The 13,338-nt window shown below is 40.9% G+C and overlaps 1 protein-coding gene across 3 annotated transcripts in view; it reads left to right on the top strand.

The window, feature by feature from the left end:
- The window catches only part of LOC124001237 (low density lipoprotein receptor adapter protein 1-B-like), a 75,957-nt gene extending 63,284 nt beyond the window's left edge, over positions 1–12,673 (top strand). Inside the window, exons 6-10 of one of the 3 annotated variants that reach the window (XM_046307882.1) lie at positions 1,054–1,149; positions 4,580–4,716; positions 5,289–5,323; positions 10,286–10,317; positions 10,808–11,219. In XM_046307882.1, coding sequence (XP_046163838.1) covers positions 1,054–1,149; positions 4,580–4,716; positions 5,289–5,323; positions 10,286–10,317; positions 10,808–10,836 — 329 coding nt within the window. In that variant the 3' untranslated portion in view covers positions 10,837–11,219. The other 2 variants (XM_046307881.1, XM_046307879.1) reach the window with 2 other exon arrangements.
- Positions 12,674–13,338: the final 665 nt, after the last annotated feature.

Here is a 13,338-nt window from a genome sequence, read left to right on the forward strand (position 1 = left end):
GAGATTATGTGACACTTAGATTGCACACAGGTGTACTTTATTTAACTAATTATGTGACTTCTGAAGGTAATTGGTTGCACCAGATCTTATTTAGGGGTTTCATAGCAAAGGGTGTGAATAAATATGCATACCACTTTTCAGTTATTTATTTTTTAGAATTTTCTGAAACAAGTAATTTTTTTCATTTCACTTTACCAATTTGGACAATTTTGTGTATGTCCATTACATGAAATACAAATAAAAATCAATTTAAATTACAGGTTGTAATGCAACAAAATAGGAAAAACGCCAAGGGGTGTGAATACGTTTGCAAGGCACTGCATTTCAGTTTTTTAAAACTTTTAATACATTTGCAAACATTTCTAAAAACCTGTTTTTGCTTTGTTATGGAATATTGTGTGTAAATTGATGAGAAAAACAACAATTGAATCAATTTTGGAGTGAGACTGTAACGTATCAAAATTTGGATAAATTCAAGGGGTCTGAATACTTTCCGAATGCACTGTGTCCATACATGTGTATGTTTGTGTGTGCATTTTATAGGACTATACAGCCTGTAGAGATGCTTCTCTTGGTATATAAACCATACTGTGTAGACTGAGACTGAAAATCAGAGAAAAACATTCAGATTATCCAGGAAATCCCAGGAAAGCTCTTTGGGTCTATGCTCAACATAAGCCCTGCTCCGAGCAGGTGAGAATGTTAGGAGAGGAGACAGGCCTTATCCATGTGACCCAGATGCTCCTTATTAAGGCAAAGGAGGAACTGCCTGCCTGTCAGACTGGGTCCTGAAGCTACAGACATGACCAGTGTTTGGTTCTTCCCTATTTAAAACTCCTTGCCAGTGGCTACAGACTGACATGTGTAAGTGTAGCTACTACAGAGCTTGTGGTCTTTGTGGCATCTTGTCTAAATACAGTATTAGAGTGTTTGGTCAAGTGCCTGATATCTGCTGAGAATGATCAACTATAATTTACAGACATCACAAACATGATCAGCTAGATGTAAATGTTCTCCTGTATTTCGCTGACGGTCTTTCTCCCCCCCCCACAGAGAAGGAGATGCATGCGAAGTCTGGGTCAGATGGGGAAGGAGCAAGTAGTAGCCAGTCGGAGAGCTCGTCCAGACTGGGCAGTCTGAAGGGAGGAGGTGAGTCACCGGCCTGAAGTTTCAGCCTGAGGGCCTCAGGGATGGGATAATATTTAATGGGCAGGCTATTCATATAGCCCAGGGCAGGTGACTATGTCCATCTGGTGCTTGATAAGTCTCCTCCGTCTACACCTCTATCCACCATCCTTCCCTCACGCTGGTTACAGTCTTTATTCTCCTGAAGATACTCACGTAGACATGATCAACACTTCAGTAGGAAGTAATGGTGATCTGTTTTTCTCTGGATCTTGTCTCTCTTATTTGAGCTCTTTGTTTTTCAAATATATTTTGCACTGTGGAATGTTAAGGAGAACAGTGACTTCTGCCATGGACACGTGAGAAGTCCAACAGCAGGAAACACTGTTTGTTTGAAAAGCGTGAGGGATCTACATTCTTTGTGGCTATTAGCTTCCTCTTCTGTAGAATTCTGTAAGCAGAGAGATTCTAGTCTCTGTGACCATTTCCTCAAATCCTGCTGGTGAGGCCTGTGCAGTTTTAGGCCCTGAAGTGCTGCATTCCTGATCCAGAGCATGAGAGAGGATGACGCTCACCCTCCCTCCCTTGTGAGGGGATCACAGGGGTCAGTCACTGTGTGACGCAGAGAGTGTCACGATCTTTCTTCAGGGAAATGACCGGACCAAGGTGCAGCGTTGTGAGCGTACATTTATTTTTATTATGAATGTCGCCAACAAAAACAAGAAACAACAAAAAAGACCGTGAAGCTTACTAGGGCTATACAGGCACTAACAAAGTCAACTACCCACAACTAAGGTGGAAAAACAGGCTGCCTAAGTATGATTCCCAATCAGAGACAACGATAGACAGCTGTCCCTGATTGAGAACCATACCTGGCCAAAACATAGAAACAGAAAACTAAAGAAACTAGAATGTCCACTCTAGTCACACCCTTACTTAACCAAAATTGAGAATATAAGCCTTAGTCTCGAAGGCAAGGGCGTGACAGAGAAAGCAGACTTAAAACATCAGCTTGGCCATGCGTCCCCTTAGTCTGGCCAGGTGGACCCCAGCCTGCCAGAGTGGGATCCATCTAAATCTCATCTCATACTGTTAACATGGGATGGGACTGGATCAGCTCACGATTACAATAGGATCAGGCCCGTTTGGGTTCAGTGGTTTATAGATCATCTCTAGAGAGGAGAGCAAACCCCTTGACCCAGAAATTGTCTTTTTGTAACATAGAGGCTTGGTGTAAGGGGATTGCATCCCTGTCCCTTTCATCTTTTGGCTGTCCTTGAGCTCCTTGAGTCCCATAGAGGGATGTGTGGCTTAGACCCATAAGGAAGTTGTTTTGACTGAGATGCAAAGTGCTTACAGTAAGTATTCACCTCCTCCTATTCACCTCAGGGAGGAGTGTTGCTGGAGACTATTCAGCTTTATTCAGGAGACATGATACTCACCTCCCATCTTCCCTCTCTGCCAGTTTTCTGCTTGCCACACAAACTAGTGTGTGTGCGCGGGTGTGGGCACATGCTCCTGTGTCCTCTACATGGAGATGTCGTTCCTGAGAGGCCTGTAAAATTATATTCTTGACTCAATCTGCCACTCACTCCCTGGGGCCAAACTGCCAGACGGTGCCCAGACCCATTCCAAGCCCCCACACCCATCCCACTCTCAACCTAAGCCCCCCGCACACAGCCCCAGACCCAATGTGGTGATGAAGAGTGCTGTGGTTCCCCCCTGCATCCTTCACCATCCCAGACAGACCGATACAATGAATAATCTCCTGCTAATAATGGCTTTCTTAGTGATAGGGAAGATGCAGTAAATGTCAGAGGTCGTGGATGGAGGGAACCAGTGGCAATGGCTGAGTTTATCATTTATGAGCCTTCCTTTTTTGGGGGCCTCCTCTTATGCAGAGAAAAGAGGAGGAAGTATATGAGGTTATTAATAGACCCAAGTACAACTTTGAGACAGATTTGGAGAACCTACTGAGATTTGACCTTCTCTTCTCAGGGGACTGACACCCCTCTGTCTGACCAGGGAATCAATAAGCACACATGGCGCACACACACACACAGATTCACAACCCTATTAAATAGTTGCGTTCACAGCAGTCATTGGGGACGATCCCATTACAGCACAGTCATCATGGTGAGGTGTGTGTGTGTCGGGGGATTATTCCGTGCCCACTTATCAATAAGACAATAAGTGACAAACAGATGCGCATGTTTTTATATATTTTTTATTTAACAAGGCAAGTCAGTTGAGAACAAATTCTTATTAGAGGTCGACTGATAATGATTTTTCAACGCCTACCAAAAAAAAGGACCAAAAAAAGCTGATACCGATTAATCAACCATTTTTTAAAAACATTTATTTATTTGTAATAATGGCAATTACAACCATAATGAATGAACACTTTTATTTTAACTTAAATATAATAAATCAATCAAATCAATGTATCCTCAAATAATGAAACATGCTCAATTTGGTTTAAATAATGCAACAACAAAAAAGTGTTGGAGAAGAAAGTAAAAGTGCAATATGTGCCATGTAAAAAAGCTAATGTTTAAGTTCCTTGCTCAGAACATGAGAACATATGAAAGCTGGTGGTTCCTTTTAACACGACTCTTCAATATTCCCAGGTAAGAAGTTTTAGGTTGAGGTTATTATAGGAATTATAGGACTATTTCTCTCTACCATTTGTATTTCATATACCTTTGACTATTGGATGTTCTTATAGGCAGTTTAGTATTGCCAGTGTAACAGTTTAGCTTCCATCCCGCTCGTCGCTCCTACCTGGGCTCGAACCAGGAACACATCTACAACAGCCATCCTCGAAGCATCATTACCCATCGCTCCACAAAAGCCGCTGCCCTTGTAGAGCAAGGGGAACAACTACTCCAAGTCTCAGAGCAAGTGAAGTTTGAAACGCTATTAGAGCGCACCCCGCAAACTAGCTAGCCATTTCCGATTTCACATCGGTTACACCAGCCTAATCCCGGGAGTTGATAGGCTTGAAGTCATAAACAGCGCATGAAAGTGCTGTTTGAATGAATGCAGCCTGCTGCTGCCTACCACTGCTCTATCGAATATAAAATCATAGACTTAATTATAATATAATAACATGCAGAAATACGAGCCTTAGGTCATTAATATGGTCAAATCCGGAAACACTAATTTCGAAAATAAAACGTTTATTCTTTCAGTGAAATACGGAACCGTTCCGTATTTTATCTAACTGGTGGCATCCATGAGTCTAAATATTCCTGTTACATTGCACAACATTCAATGTTACTGTTATGTTTTCACATGATGGTCATAAGTGTGCGTGGGGTTTTGGTGCCGGTATGTGACAATAAGATATGTAATAGATGTCTGTACAGAAGTCCTGCAATGCTGTTGATATTGAAAGTACGGTTCTTCCCTCTGAGATCAATCTAGTATGTTTGTTTTCTCTGTGTTACAGAAGTGGCCACAGGGAACCTTCTAGACTTGGCAGAGGGAGCAAACGTGGCGCTGCTGCTGCGCTCTGGGACAAAGGAGAGCGAACCAGACTCATTCATGATGCACAACCACACCACAGAGAACAACAATACTGTATGGGTAAGAGAATGGGGGCTAGAATAGAACTACTGTAGCTACACATGCTTAATAAGAGGGGCGATGCTTTATGGATGAGAGAATGAAGGCTTGGAGAGCTGTATGGTTACATCAAATGGACATAGAATGACTACCAGTATACTGTAAGGGTAAGATTGAAATAATACAATATTGACAGTAGCTCCTAGCATACATACTTGATTCAAAGGCAGTGTCTTTATAGTAGAGTACGATTATGGGTTGAGTTTAGCTCAGGACAATGGTGCATTGAATAGAACAAGAGTTATCAGATGGTCCCCATAGCAGGGGAGGGTGTGGAGCTGTTATTCTGCAATCATATACTTATATTACAGGAAACGTTTGGATAGAGGTGTGTGTTTCCTTTAGCTGCTCAGAATCCAAACGTTCCATTTATAGTTGTAAAGCCAAAAGAGCCATTCATGATGCCATCACTTCCTGTAGTTTACCTACTGTAAACCTTTCTGAAACAAATCTAGTTTTTTAAACAGTATTTCAATTATTTTGATATGGTCTTCTTTCCTTGACCTTGTCTATATGTGTGTTTTGTCTGGCAGGAGCTTGAGGATGGTCTGGATGAAGCTTTCTCAAGGTGTGTGATTTTACTGTGCCCTGTCCAGTCCCTCTGCATTACCACACACACACAATAGCCGATGGTTAACCTTTCTAGCGGGAACCCCTCGACAACATTCCGCTGAAAAGGCAGCACGTGAAATTCAAAAATATTTTTTTGAAATATGTAACTTTCACACATTAACAAGTCCAATACAGCAAATGAAAGATAAACATCTTGTTAATATACCCATCATGTCCGATTTCGAAAATGCTTTACACCGGAAGCACCACATATGATTATGTTCGGTCATAGCCAAGTTGAAAAAACACAGGCATTTTTACAGCCAAAGATAGGAGTCACAAAAAACAGAAATATAGATAAAATGAATCACTAACCTTTGATGATCTTCATCAGATGACACTCATAGGACATCACAATACATGTATGTTTTGTTCGATAATGTGCATATTTATATTCAAAAATCTCAGTTTACATTGGCGCCTTACGTGCAGTAATGTTTTGATTCCAAAACATCCCATGATTTTGCAGAATTACTCATAATAAACATTGATAAAAGATACAAGTGTTATTCACAGAATTAAAGATAGACTTCTCCTTAATGCAACCGCTGTGTCAGATTTCAAAAAAACTTTACGGAAAAAGCATAATCTGAGAACGGCGCTCAGAGCCCAAAACAGCCAGAGGAGTATCCACCATTTTGGAGTCAAACAAGTTAGAAACAACACCATAAATATTCACTTACCTTGATGATCTTCATCAGAAGGCACTTCCAGGAATCCCAGGTCGACAATAAATTACTGATATGTTCCATAAAGTTCCAAAAAGTCTGTCATTTTTGTTGAAATAGCCACTTGTTAGCGTGTTCAGCCCAGTAATCCATCTTCATGAGGCGCAGGCACTTCATCCAGACAAAAACTCGAAAAGGTCCATTACAGTCCTTTAGAAACATGTCAAACGATGTATGGAATAGATCTTTTAGATGTTTTTAACATAAAACATCAATAATGTTCCAACTGGAGAATACCTATGTCTGAAGAAAAGCACTGGAACGAGAGGTAACTCTGTCGGGAGCGCGCGTCATGAGACCAAGGTACTCTGCCAGACCACTGACTCAGAGGTCTCATGAGCCCCTTTATAGTATAATCCTCATTCAAGTTTCTAAAGACGGTTGACATCTAGTGGAAGCCGTAGGAAGTGCAAATGTATCCATATCTCAATGTGTATTTGGTAGGCCAAGCTTTGGAAAAACTACAAACCTCAGATGTCCCACTTCCTGGTTGGATGTTTCTCAGGTTTTCGCCTGCCATATGAGTTCTGTTATACTCACAGACATCATTCAAACAGTTTTAGAAACTTCAGGGTGTTTTCTATCCATTACTAATAATATGCATATATTAGCTTCTGGGACAGAGTAGGAGGCAGTTCACTCTGGGCATGCTATTCATCCAAAAGTGAAAATACTGCCCCCTATCCCAAAAAGTTTAAGGCTTGTCTTATAAACACTGCCATTCCCACCTGCTGGCTCACCGCTGGGCACTCGCTTCACTTATATCCAAGAAACTGGCTGTGTTTAATTTACTGGCCTCAACGCCCAACTTCATCTTCTGCTTTCTCAGCCTGCCTTTCTAATGGCCAGTCCCCCAAAAGCAGTGATTTAACAATAGGTTTTTAAGTGAGGACTTTGGATAGAATGTATTCTGCAAGCTTCAATGGCAGTGGTTGCGGGATAAATACACAGAGCATTGGTTTTCGGTCATACAACTAGCAGGTTCAAGTTTAACTGGACACGTCCTTCAGTGTATTTTCTGTGCTCTTGTACAGACTGGAATTCCTCAAAGGCAGGGTTCGGTAGGTTACTTTTTAAATGTAATCCGTTAGTTACTATTGTAGTTACCAGTCCAAAATTGTAATCAGTAATGTAACTTCTGGATTACCCAAACTCAGTAATGTAATCTGATTAGTTATCCACCCAAAAATTATCTTTTGGTATTTGTTTCATTAGTCCATTGTTGATATAGTCCCAAAATGTTTTGCATGTCAGCAATCAAGTTATCAAATATATTACTTTCAAAATACAGAAATACAGCCAGTATGATGCATTTTGCATCATATGATTGAAAATGCATCATACCGGCGGTATTTTTGTATTTTGAAGGTAATATATCTTAACTTGAGTGGTGGAATATTCCTTTTAAGAGGCATTAGAAGAACACAAAAAGGATCTATCAAATGCATTTGGTGTGTCATCATAGTGGTCTCGGACGTGGTCAGACTCTGAGTTGGAACAAACTAAAACGTGCACCTTTTTTCAATGATTCATTTCATTGAGATAACAGAAAGATGTCATCATGTATTTTGTCACAAACATAATTTCTAAATGTAAATGTTATCCAAGAAGTAATCATCTAGTTTTTCAAAAGTATCTTTAATCTGATTACAATATTGTGGCTGGTAACGTAACTGATTACATTTACAGATTGTTTTGTAATCAGTTACTGCACAACCCTGCTCAAGGGCTCATTTTAAACTAACCCAACTCCTGCAGAGCTCAAAGGAGTCCATCTTGTTTCAATGACATGTCCTGATGAGGTCTTTAGGGATGCTGAATCACAATTCCCAATATGTATTTTTTATGTTGCCACTGAGTATTAGTCTAATTCCAGTCTTATCAGTGCTTTCATTTCCCCCTGAGCTCTTTTCATTTTGTTTCATTTGAAACTGACGGTGGCCTCTCCTCTCATCTTTGTCTGGCGGTAGGGACAGTGTGCTTCAGAGGGGTGGTAAATCAAGCATTGAGACCATTCTAGTGCTGTTATCAGATAATTATTTGTCTGCACACACAGTAATTACTCACTAGGCCGTTAATCTATGCTGCTGTGCCCATCACGTCTCCACAGGGGACTGTGTGGAGTAGTGATGGGCAGTCTGACCAGAGATTGCTTTAATTGAGGGAAATTTAGTAGGCAGAGGACCTGGGGCCTTATTTATCAACCATGTGTACATTGCTTACTAAATTCTGCCGTAAGTGGAGATCCTAGTGTTTGCGTGCGCAACAAATTATTGGGATTTATCGAACTGTTGCGATTACAACCCTGTCTGGAAAATGCCTTCCGTTAATCTTCCATAGTAGCAAAACCACCCTCATTTGCTGTACTATTTGGACATTTTGGAACTGGGACATGTCTGTTTCGAAAAGAAAATGCTATGGCAAATTTGATCACATTTCTGTAGAGGTGTGGGTAGAATATATTTTATATTTTGCAGTGACTTTCAAACTAAAAATGCATGCCGACTATAGCGAGTGCCAACCACTGGCCGCGCATTCTGCAAGATTGATTGTCTATTCAAACTATTTAAATGTAAATGCTACAGCCCACACTTCTACGCAAAAGTCAAATTGTTGTTCAGTATTTTGTTAATCAATAGATGATTGGATTTCTATCTCCTGCCTTGGTATAGGCTCTAATATTAAATGGGGTATGATGTCGCACTCCTATCTCACAGCAATACTGTAGCCTACCCGTACTATCAAACATTTTAAATAGGTTACTGGTCTATATAGTTCCAAGCTTTCTTGGCTATTGAATTATTAATGGATAAATGGTAGCCTAATATTTGTTGTCTAGCGGGAATGAACTAGTCAAGTCTGAAAATATGAGTAAGATTTAGGCCTTAAGTCAAAAACATTATGCTGTGATCTCTTTACCAATGGCAAAGGTATCTGTAATATTACGTTATTTGCTTGCAATACAATTGATCAACCACTAGAAGTTGTGTGTATGCATGGTGAGAGCTGTTGTTTAATACACACACTTTCCCATGTTCAAAATGGATAAATACCAACCGAGGCAGGAAAACTGGCACACCCAAGGTTTAGAGTATTTTTGTTACGATCACACCATAAATGAGTCCCCCCGGTTCAAGCCTTTTGTCTATCAGAGAGCGCTGATTGCAGAGCTGCACTCTTATTACTGAAGTAGTGGGTGTTGAGCTGTGGTGAAGAGTGAGAGGAAGTTCTCCATATGAGGGCTGCTGAACTGATTCACTGTCACTTGGACTGACCAAACATGTCTGATGTCAGTAACTGACTGATGTCAGTACTTGCTTTGCTTGTATGCCTGTAGCCGATATATGATATGAGTATGGATCGTTTTTAGTTACTTGAGGAGACTTGGAAGTGGCAACTGGAGATTTTCAACAAGCTCCTAAGAGCACTTTGAGTATAGATTTTCTAAAAAGACCACAACCAGCGATGACAGAAAAGAAGCTTCTGTCTGTGAGACTTTAGTCATTCTCTTGACTGGGTTGTTTATAAACTCCCTGCATAATGACAGTCAGGGGTATGTTGTTGTTGCTAATGCTTGCTCTTTCCTTTATTTTACCTCTGGGAAGGGGGTGAAATGAGATCAGACTTTTCCTCTGAGTTTCAGGAAATAACTCTCAGTAAAAGGCAGTTTATTGGCAGATGGGCTTTTCTCCCTCAACCTGCTGTGGGTGGTATAATGGGGTAGCAGAACTCTGGAAGTCCAGGGATGCCTGTCATTTTAGACTGAATGGTTTTCCTCCTTCAGGACTTCTTCTGAAGCAAAGAACAGTTTTAGTGACAATCCTCCATCCCTGTTTAGTTTTTTAAATAGTGAGTTATAAAATAAGAGACAGAGTTGACATTTCTTGCCTTCATTCTCTGTGTGAGTAATTTAGTTTAGCTGTATGAGCACCTAAAACTTCTCTCCTTGTACATTCCTTTAAACATCTATATGAAGGAAGTTTGTGCCCAGGAGTCGGAACTCTCAACACTGACACTGACCTCACTAAGATCGCTGTAACTCAAGAAGGATTACAGTGCCATCTTCTGGCTGCAGGAAGTTAATGCACATTTTAAGTTCATTGGGAATGCTCTGGTGTTCTTCATAATACAAAAATAGGGGAATAGTAAAACAGCTGTCTGACTATTGACATTTCCTTTGCACCCCTCAGCCGCAGTCTGGATAGCTTTGAATCATACTCAGGTAATGATGTCATCCATTGGATGTGCAGTGTCCCACCCTCACTTCCCCCAGTCACCCCCACTCCATTCACCACCCTCACCACAACTGTGACCCCTTTGTCACTCTCCATCCTCACCGTACCCAGCCCATCTGTCTGAGCATGGATGTGGATCTGTAGCATTCTGCCATTACAAACGCCTGTAGTTGCATATGTCCTCATAGGTGCATCCCATTACCATGGCTCAGAACCCTGTCCTATTGACTTCCCTTATGTTGAGACCACGCTGAGCAAACGTATGGCTCAAACCAAGACAGAGAAGTTACCCGTCTTGTGTAAATTTGGACTACAGGTTCCAAGATTACACCAGCAAAGTGCACAGAGTTTGGGAAGGCTGTGCTGTGTATGAACGGCAGGGTTCTCCGCTAACATGTTGATTGTTGTCATTTATTCTCATTTTGTCCATGCCCATATGGTCTTGGATTTGTGTGTTATTCTGCTTCACATCTACAGCCATTTCGCCGTTACTGCAACATCACTGAATGAGAAATGACATGGTGAGCCAAGTGGTGTTGCTGTCGTAGCAGTGAAGTGGTGTTGAGAGTCAGGCCTGAGAGTTGTAGCTGTGTGAAGTACTTAGATAACCATACCTCACTGTTTGATCATTTAAAAATACATGCCTCTACAGTTTAGGTCTGGATACTGTAACTCGAGACCAACACACTGTCTATAGTTGCTTACTCAAGTTTGAGACATTTTTGTACAGTATCTTTCCTATCATGTCAATACACACATTTGTCATTTAAATGCTTTTAAATGTTAAAGCTACCACGTCTGTTCATTTCAATGTATTGAGTTTTCACATCCCATCTGATATTTGGTATCATTTCCCTTATGAATGTGATAAGTGAAATGTCTTTCTTCCCCTCCAGACTCGCTGAGTCTCGCAATAACCCCCAGGTCCTGGACATTGGGGTAAACCCTCAGGACTTCAACACTGAAGAGTGCCTGTCCCCAGCTAACTGGGACAAAACGGATGCAGACAACGGCGAAAAAGACTATATGTTAGGGTTCTAAGGGTGGAGCCACTGCGGAAGCAAGGCAACGAGGGGGAGAGCGAAAGATGGAGAAGGAAAGCGATAGGGATGTGGGTGAAAGCAGTAGAGAGGCAGTGACTGTGAGATGTCTGTGAAAGAATAGCAGGCCTAGTGGAGTTTGTACATGATTCGCCCTGAAAGTCCACTGTCTTGCCATCTTGAGGGATGTGACTGCTAGCGTGTCTAACTGACCAACCGGGAGGGACCTACTGAGTCTAGAGCCTCCAGAACTAAGACCAAAGCAATACAACCATTTTGTTTTCATTTAATTTTAAACATCCAGTCATCTGGTGTTTGCTACATTCAATACCCCATTATTCAATTAGCCTCTGTCTCTACTGACTGGTAGGTTTTTAACTGTATGTATGCGTGTATATACAGTATACATAATCTGACACAAACGGAGCTATAATTTATCACTTGTTGAGCATTTGGTGAAGGTGCATTTAAGCGTTAGAAGCAGAAAATAATGTGTATATTTAAGGTCAACACATCCATGGTCAGTGTTGGAGTCTGGGTGGATGTCACAGTTATGTTCATTTTGTTAATATAGGTGGATGGAGGAGTAACTCACTCAGATAGGAAACTTACTGGTGATGTAGTCACAGCCACCAGCTGGAGTGAACTTTGACCATGATGCCAAATATAACAATAAAGAGTGAGGGTGACCATCACCTCTGAGCTCAATGGCTCTAATAATTGGGCAAACGGGCTTTAACAAACAAAAATTGCCACAGGAGGCTGCTGAGGGGAGGATGGTGCATAATGGCTGGAATGGAGTGAATGGAACGGTATCAAACACATGGAAACTGTGTGTTTGACGTGTTTTCAATTCCATTTATTCCCTTCTAGCCATTACTATGAGCCTGTCCTCCCCAATTAAGGTTTCACCGGCCTCCTGTGTTACTTGCATACATAATATGTGGGTTGTGTGTGTGTGTGTATAAAGAATCTTATTTTTATTCTATTGCAAAATCTATTTTTGCACTCTCCACTCATCCCTCTAGAAAGCACATACTTTCATGTCATTGATTGTTATTATAATAACCATCTAGCTCTTACATGTACCACTGTAATATTGTCTAATCTGGTTTGTGCTCATTTTGATAGTTTACTTGACAGTTTGGAGATTTCATTTTGAAGATATCAGATGAGGGTTTGAGTTGAGTTAAGTTCAAGTTTCCGTGTTAATATCACTGACATTTTTGATACAGTTTGAAATACATTTTTATAATTTCTGGTATTATGTTACCTCTGAATTTAATAAAATGTATGCATCATTGTGAGGCTATTGTATTTTATTTATATACAGTCAGAAGTTCTTACACTTAGGTTGGAGTCATTAACTTGTTTTTCAACCACTCCACAAGTTAAAAAGAAATGTACTATAGTTTTGACAAGTTGGTTAGGACATCTACTTTGTGCATGACACAAGTCATTTTTCCAACAATTGTTTACAGACAGATTAATTCACTGTATCACAATTCCAGTGGGTCAGAAGTTTACATACACAAAGCTGACTGTGCCTTTAAACAGCTTGGAAAATTCCAGAAATTGATGTCATGGCTTTAGAAGCTTCTGATAGGCTAATTGACATCATTTGAGTCAATTGGAGGTGTACCTGTGGATGTATTTCAAGGCCCTACCTTCTAACTCAGTGCCTCTGCTTGACATCATGGGGAAAATCAAAAGAAATCAGTCAAGACCTCAGAAGAAAAATTGTAGACCTCCACAAGTCTGTTTCATCCTTGGGAGCAATTTCCAAACACCTGAAGGTGCCACGTTCATCTGTATGAACAATAGTACTCAAATATAAACACCATGGGACCACACAGCTGTCATAGCGCTCAGGAAGGAGGTGTGTTCGGTCTCCTAGAGATGAACATTATTTGATGTGAAAAGTGCAAATCAATCCCAGAACAACAGCCAAGGACCTTGTGAAGATGC

The sequence above is a fragment of the Oncorhynchus gorbuscha genome, linkage group LG17 (genome assembly GCF_021184085.1).
Source record: "Oncorhynchus gorbuscha isolate QuinsamMale2020 ecotype Even-year linkage group LG17, OgorEven_v1.0, whole genome shotgun sequence".
Classification (NCBI taxonomy): Eukaryota; Metazoa; Chordata; class Actinopteri; order Salmoniformes; family Salmonidae; genus Oncorhynchus; species Oncorhynchus gorbuscha.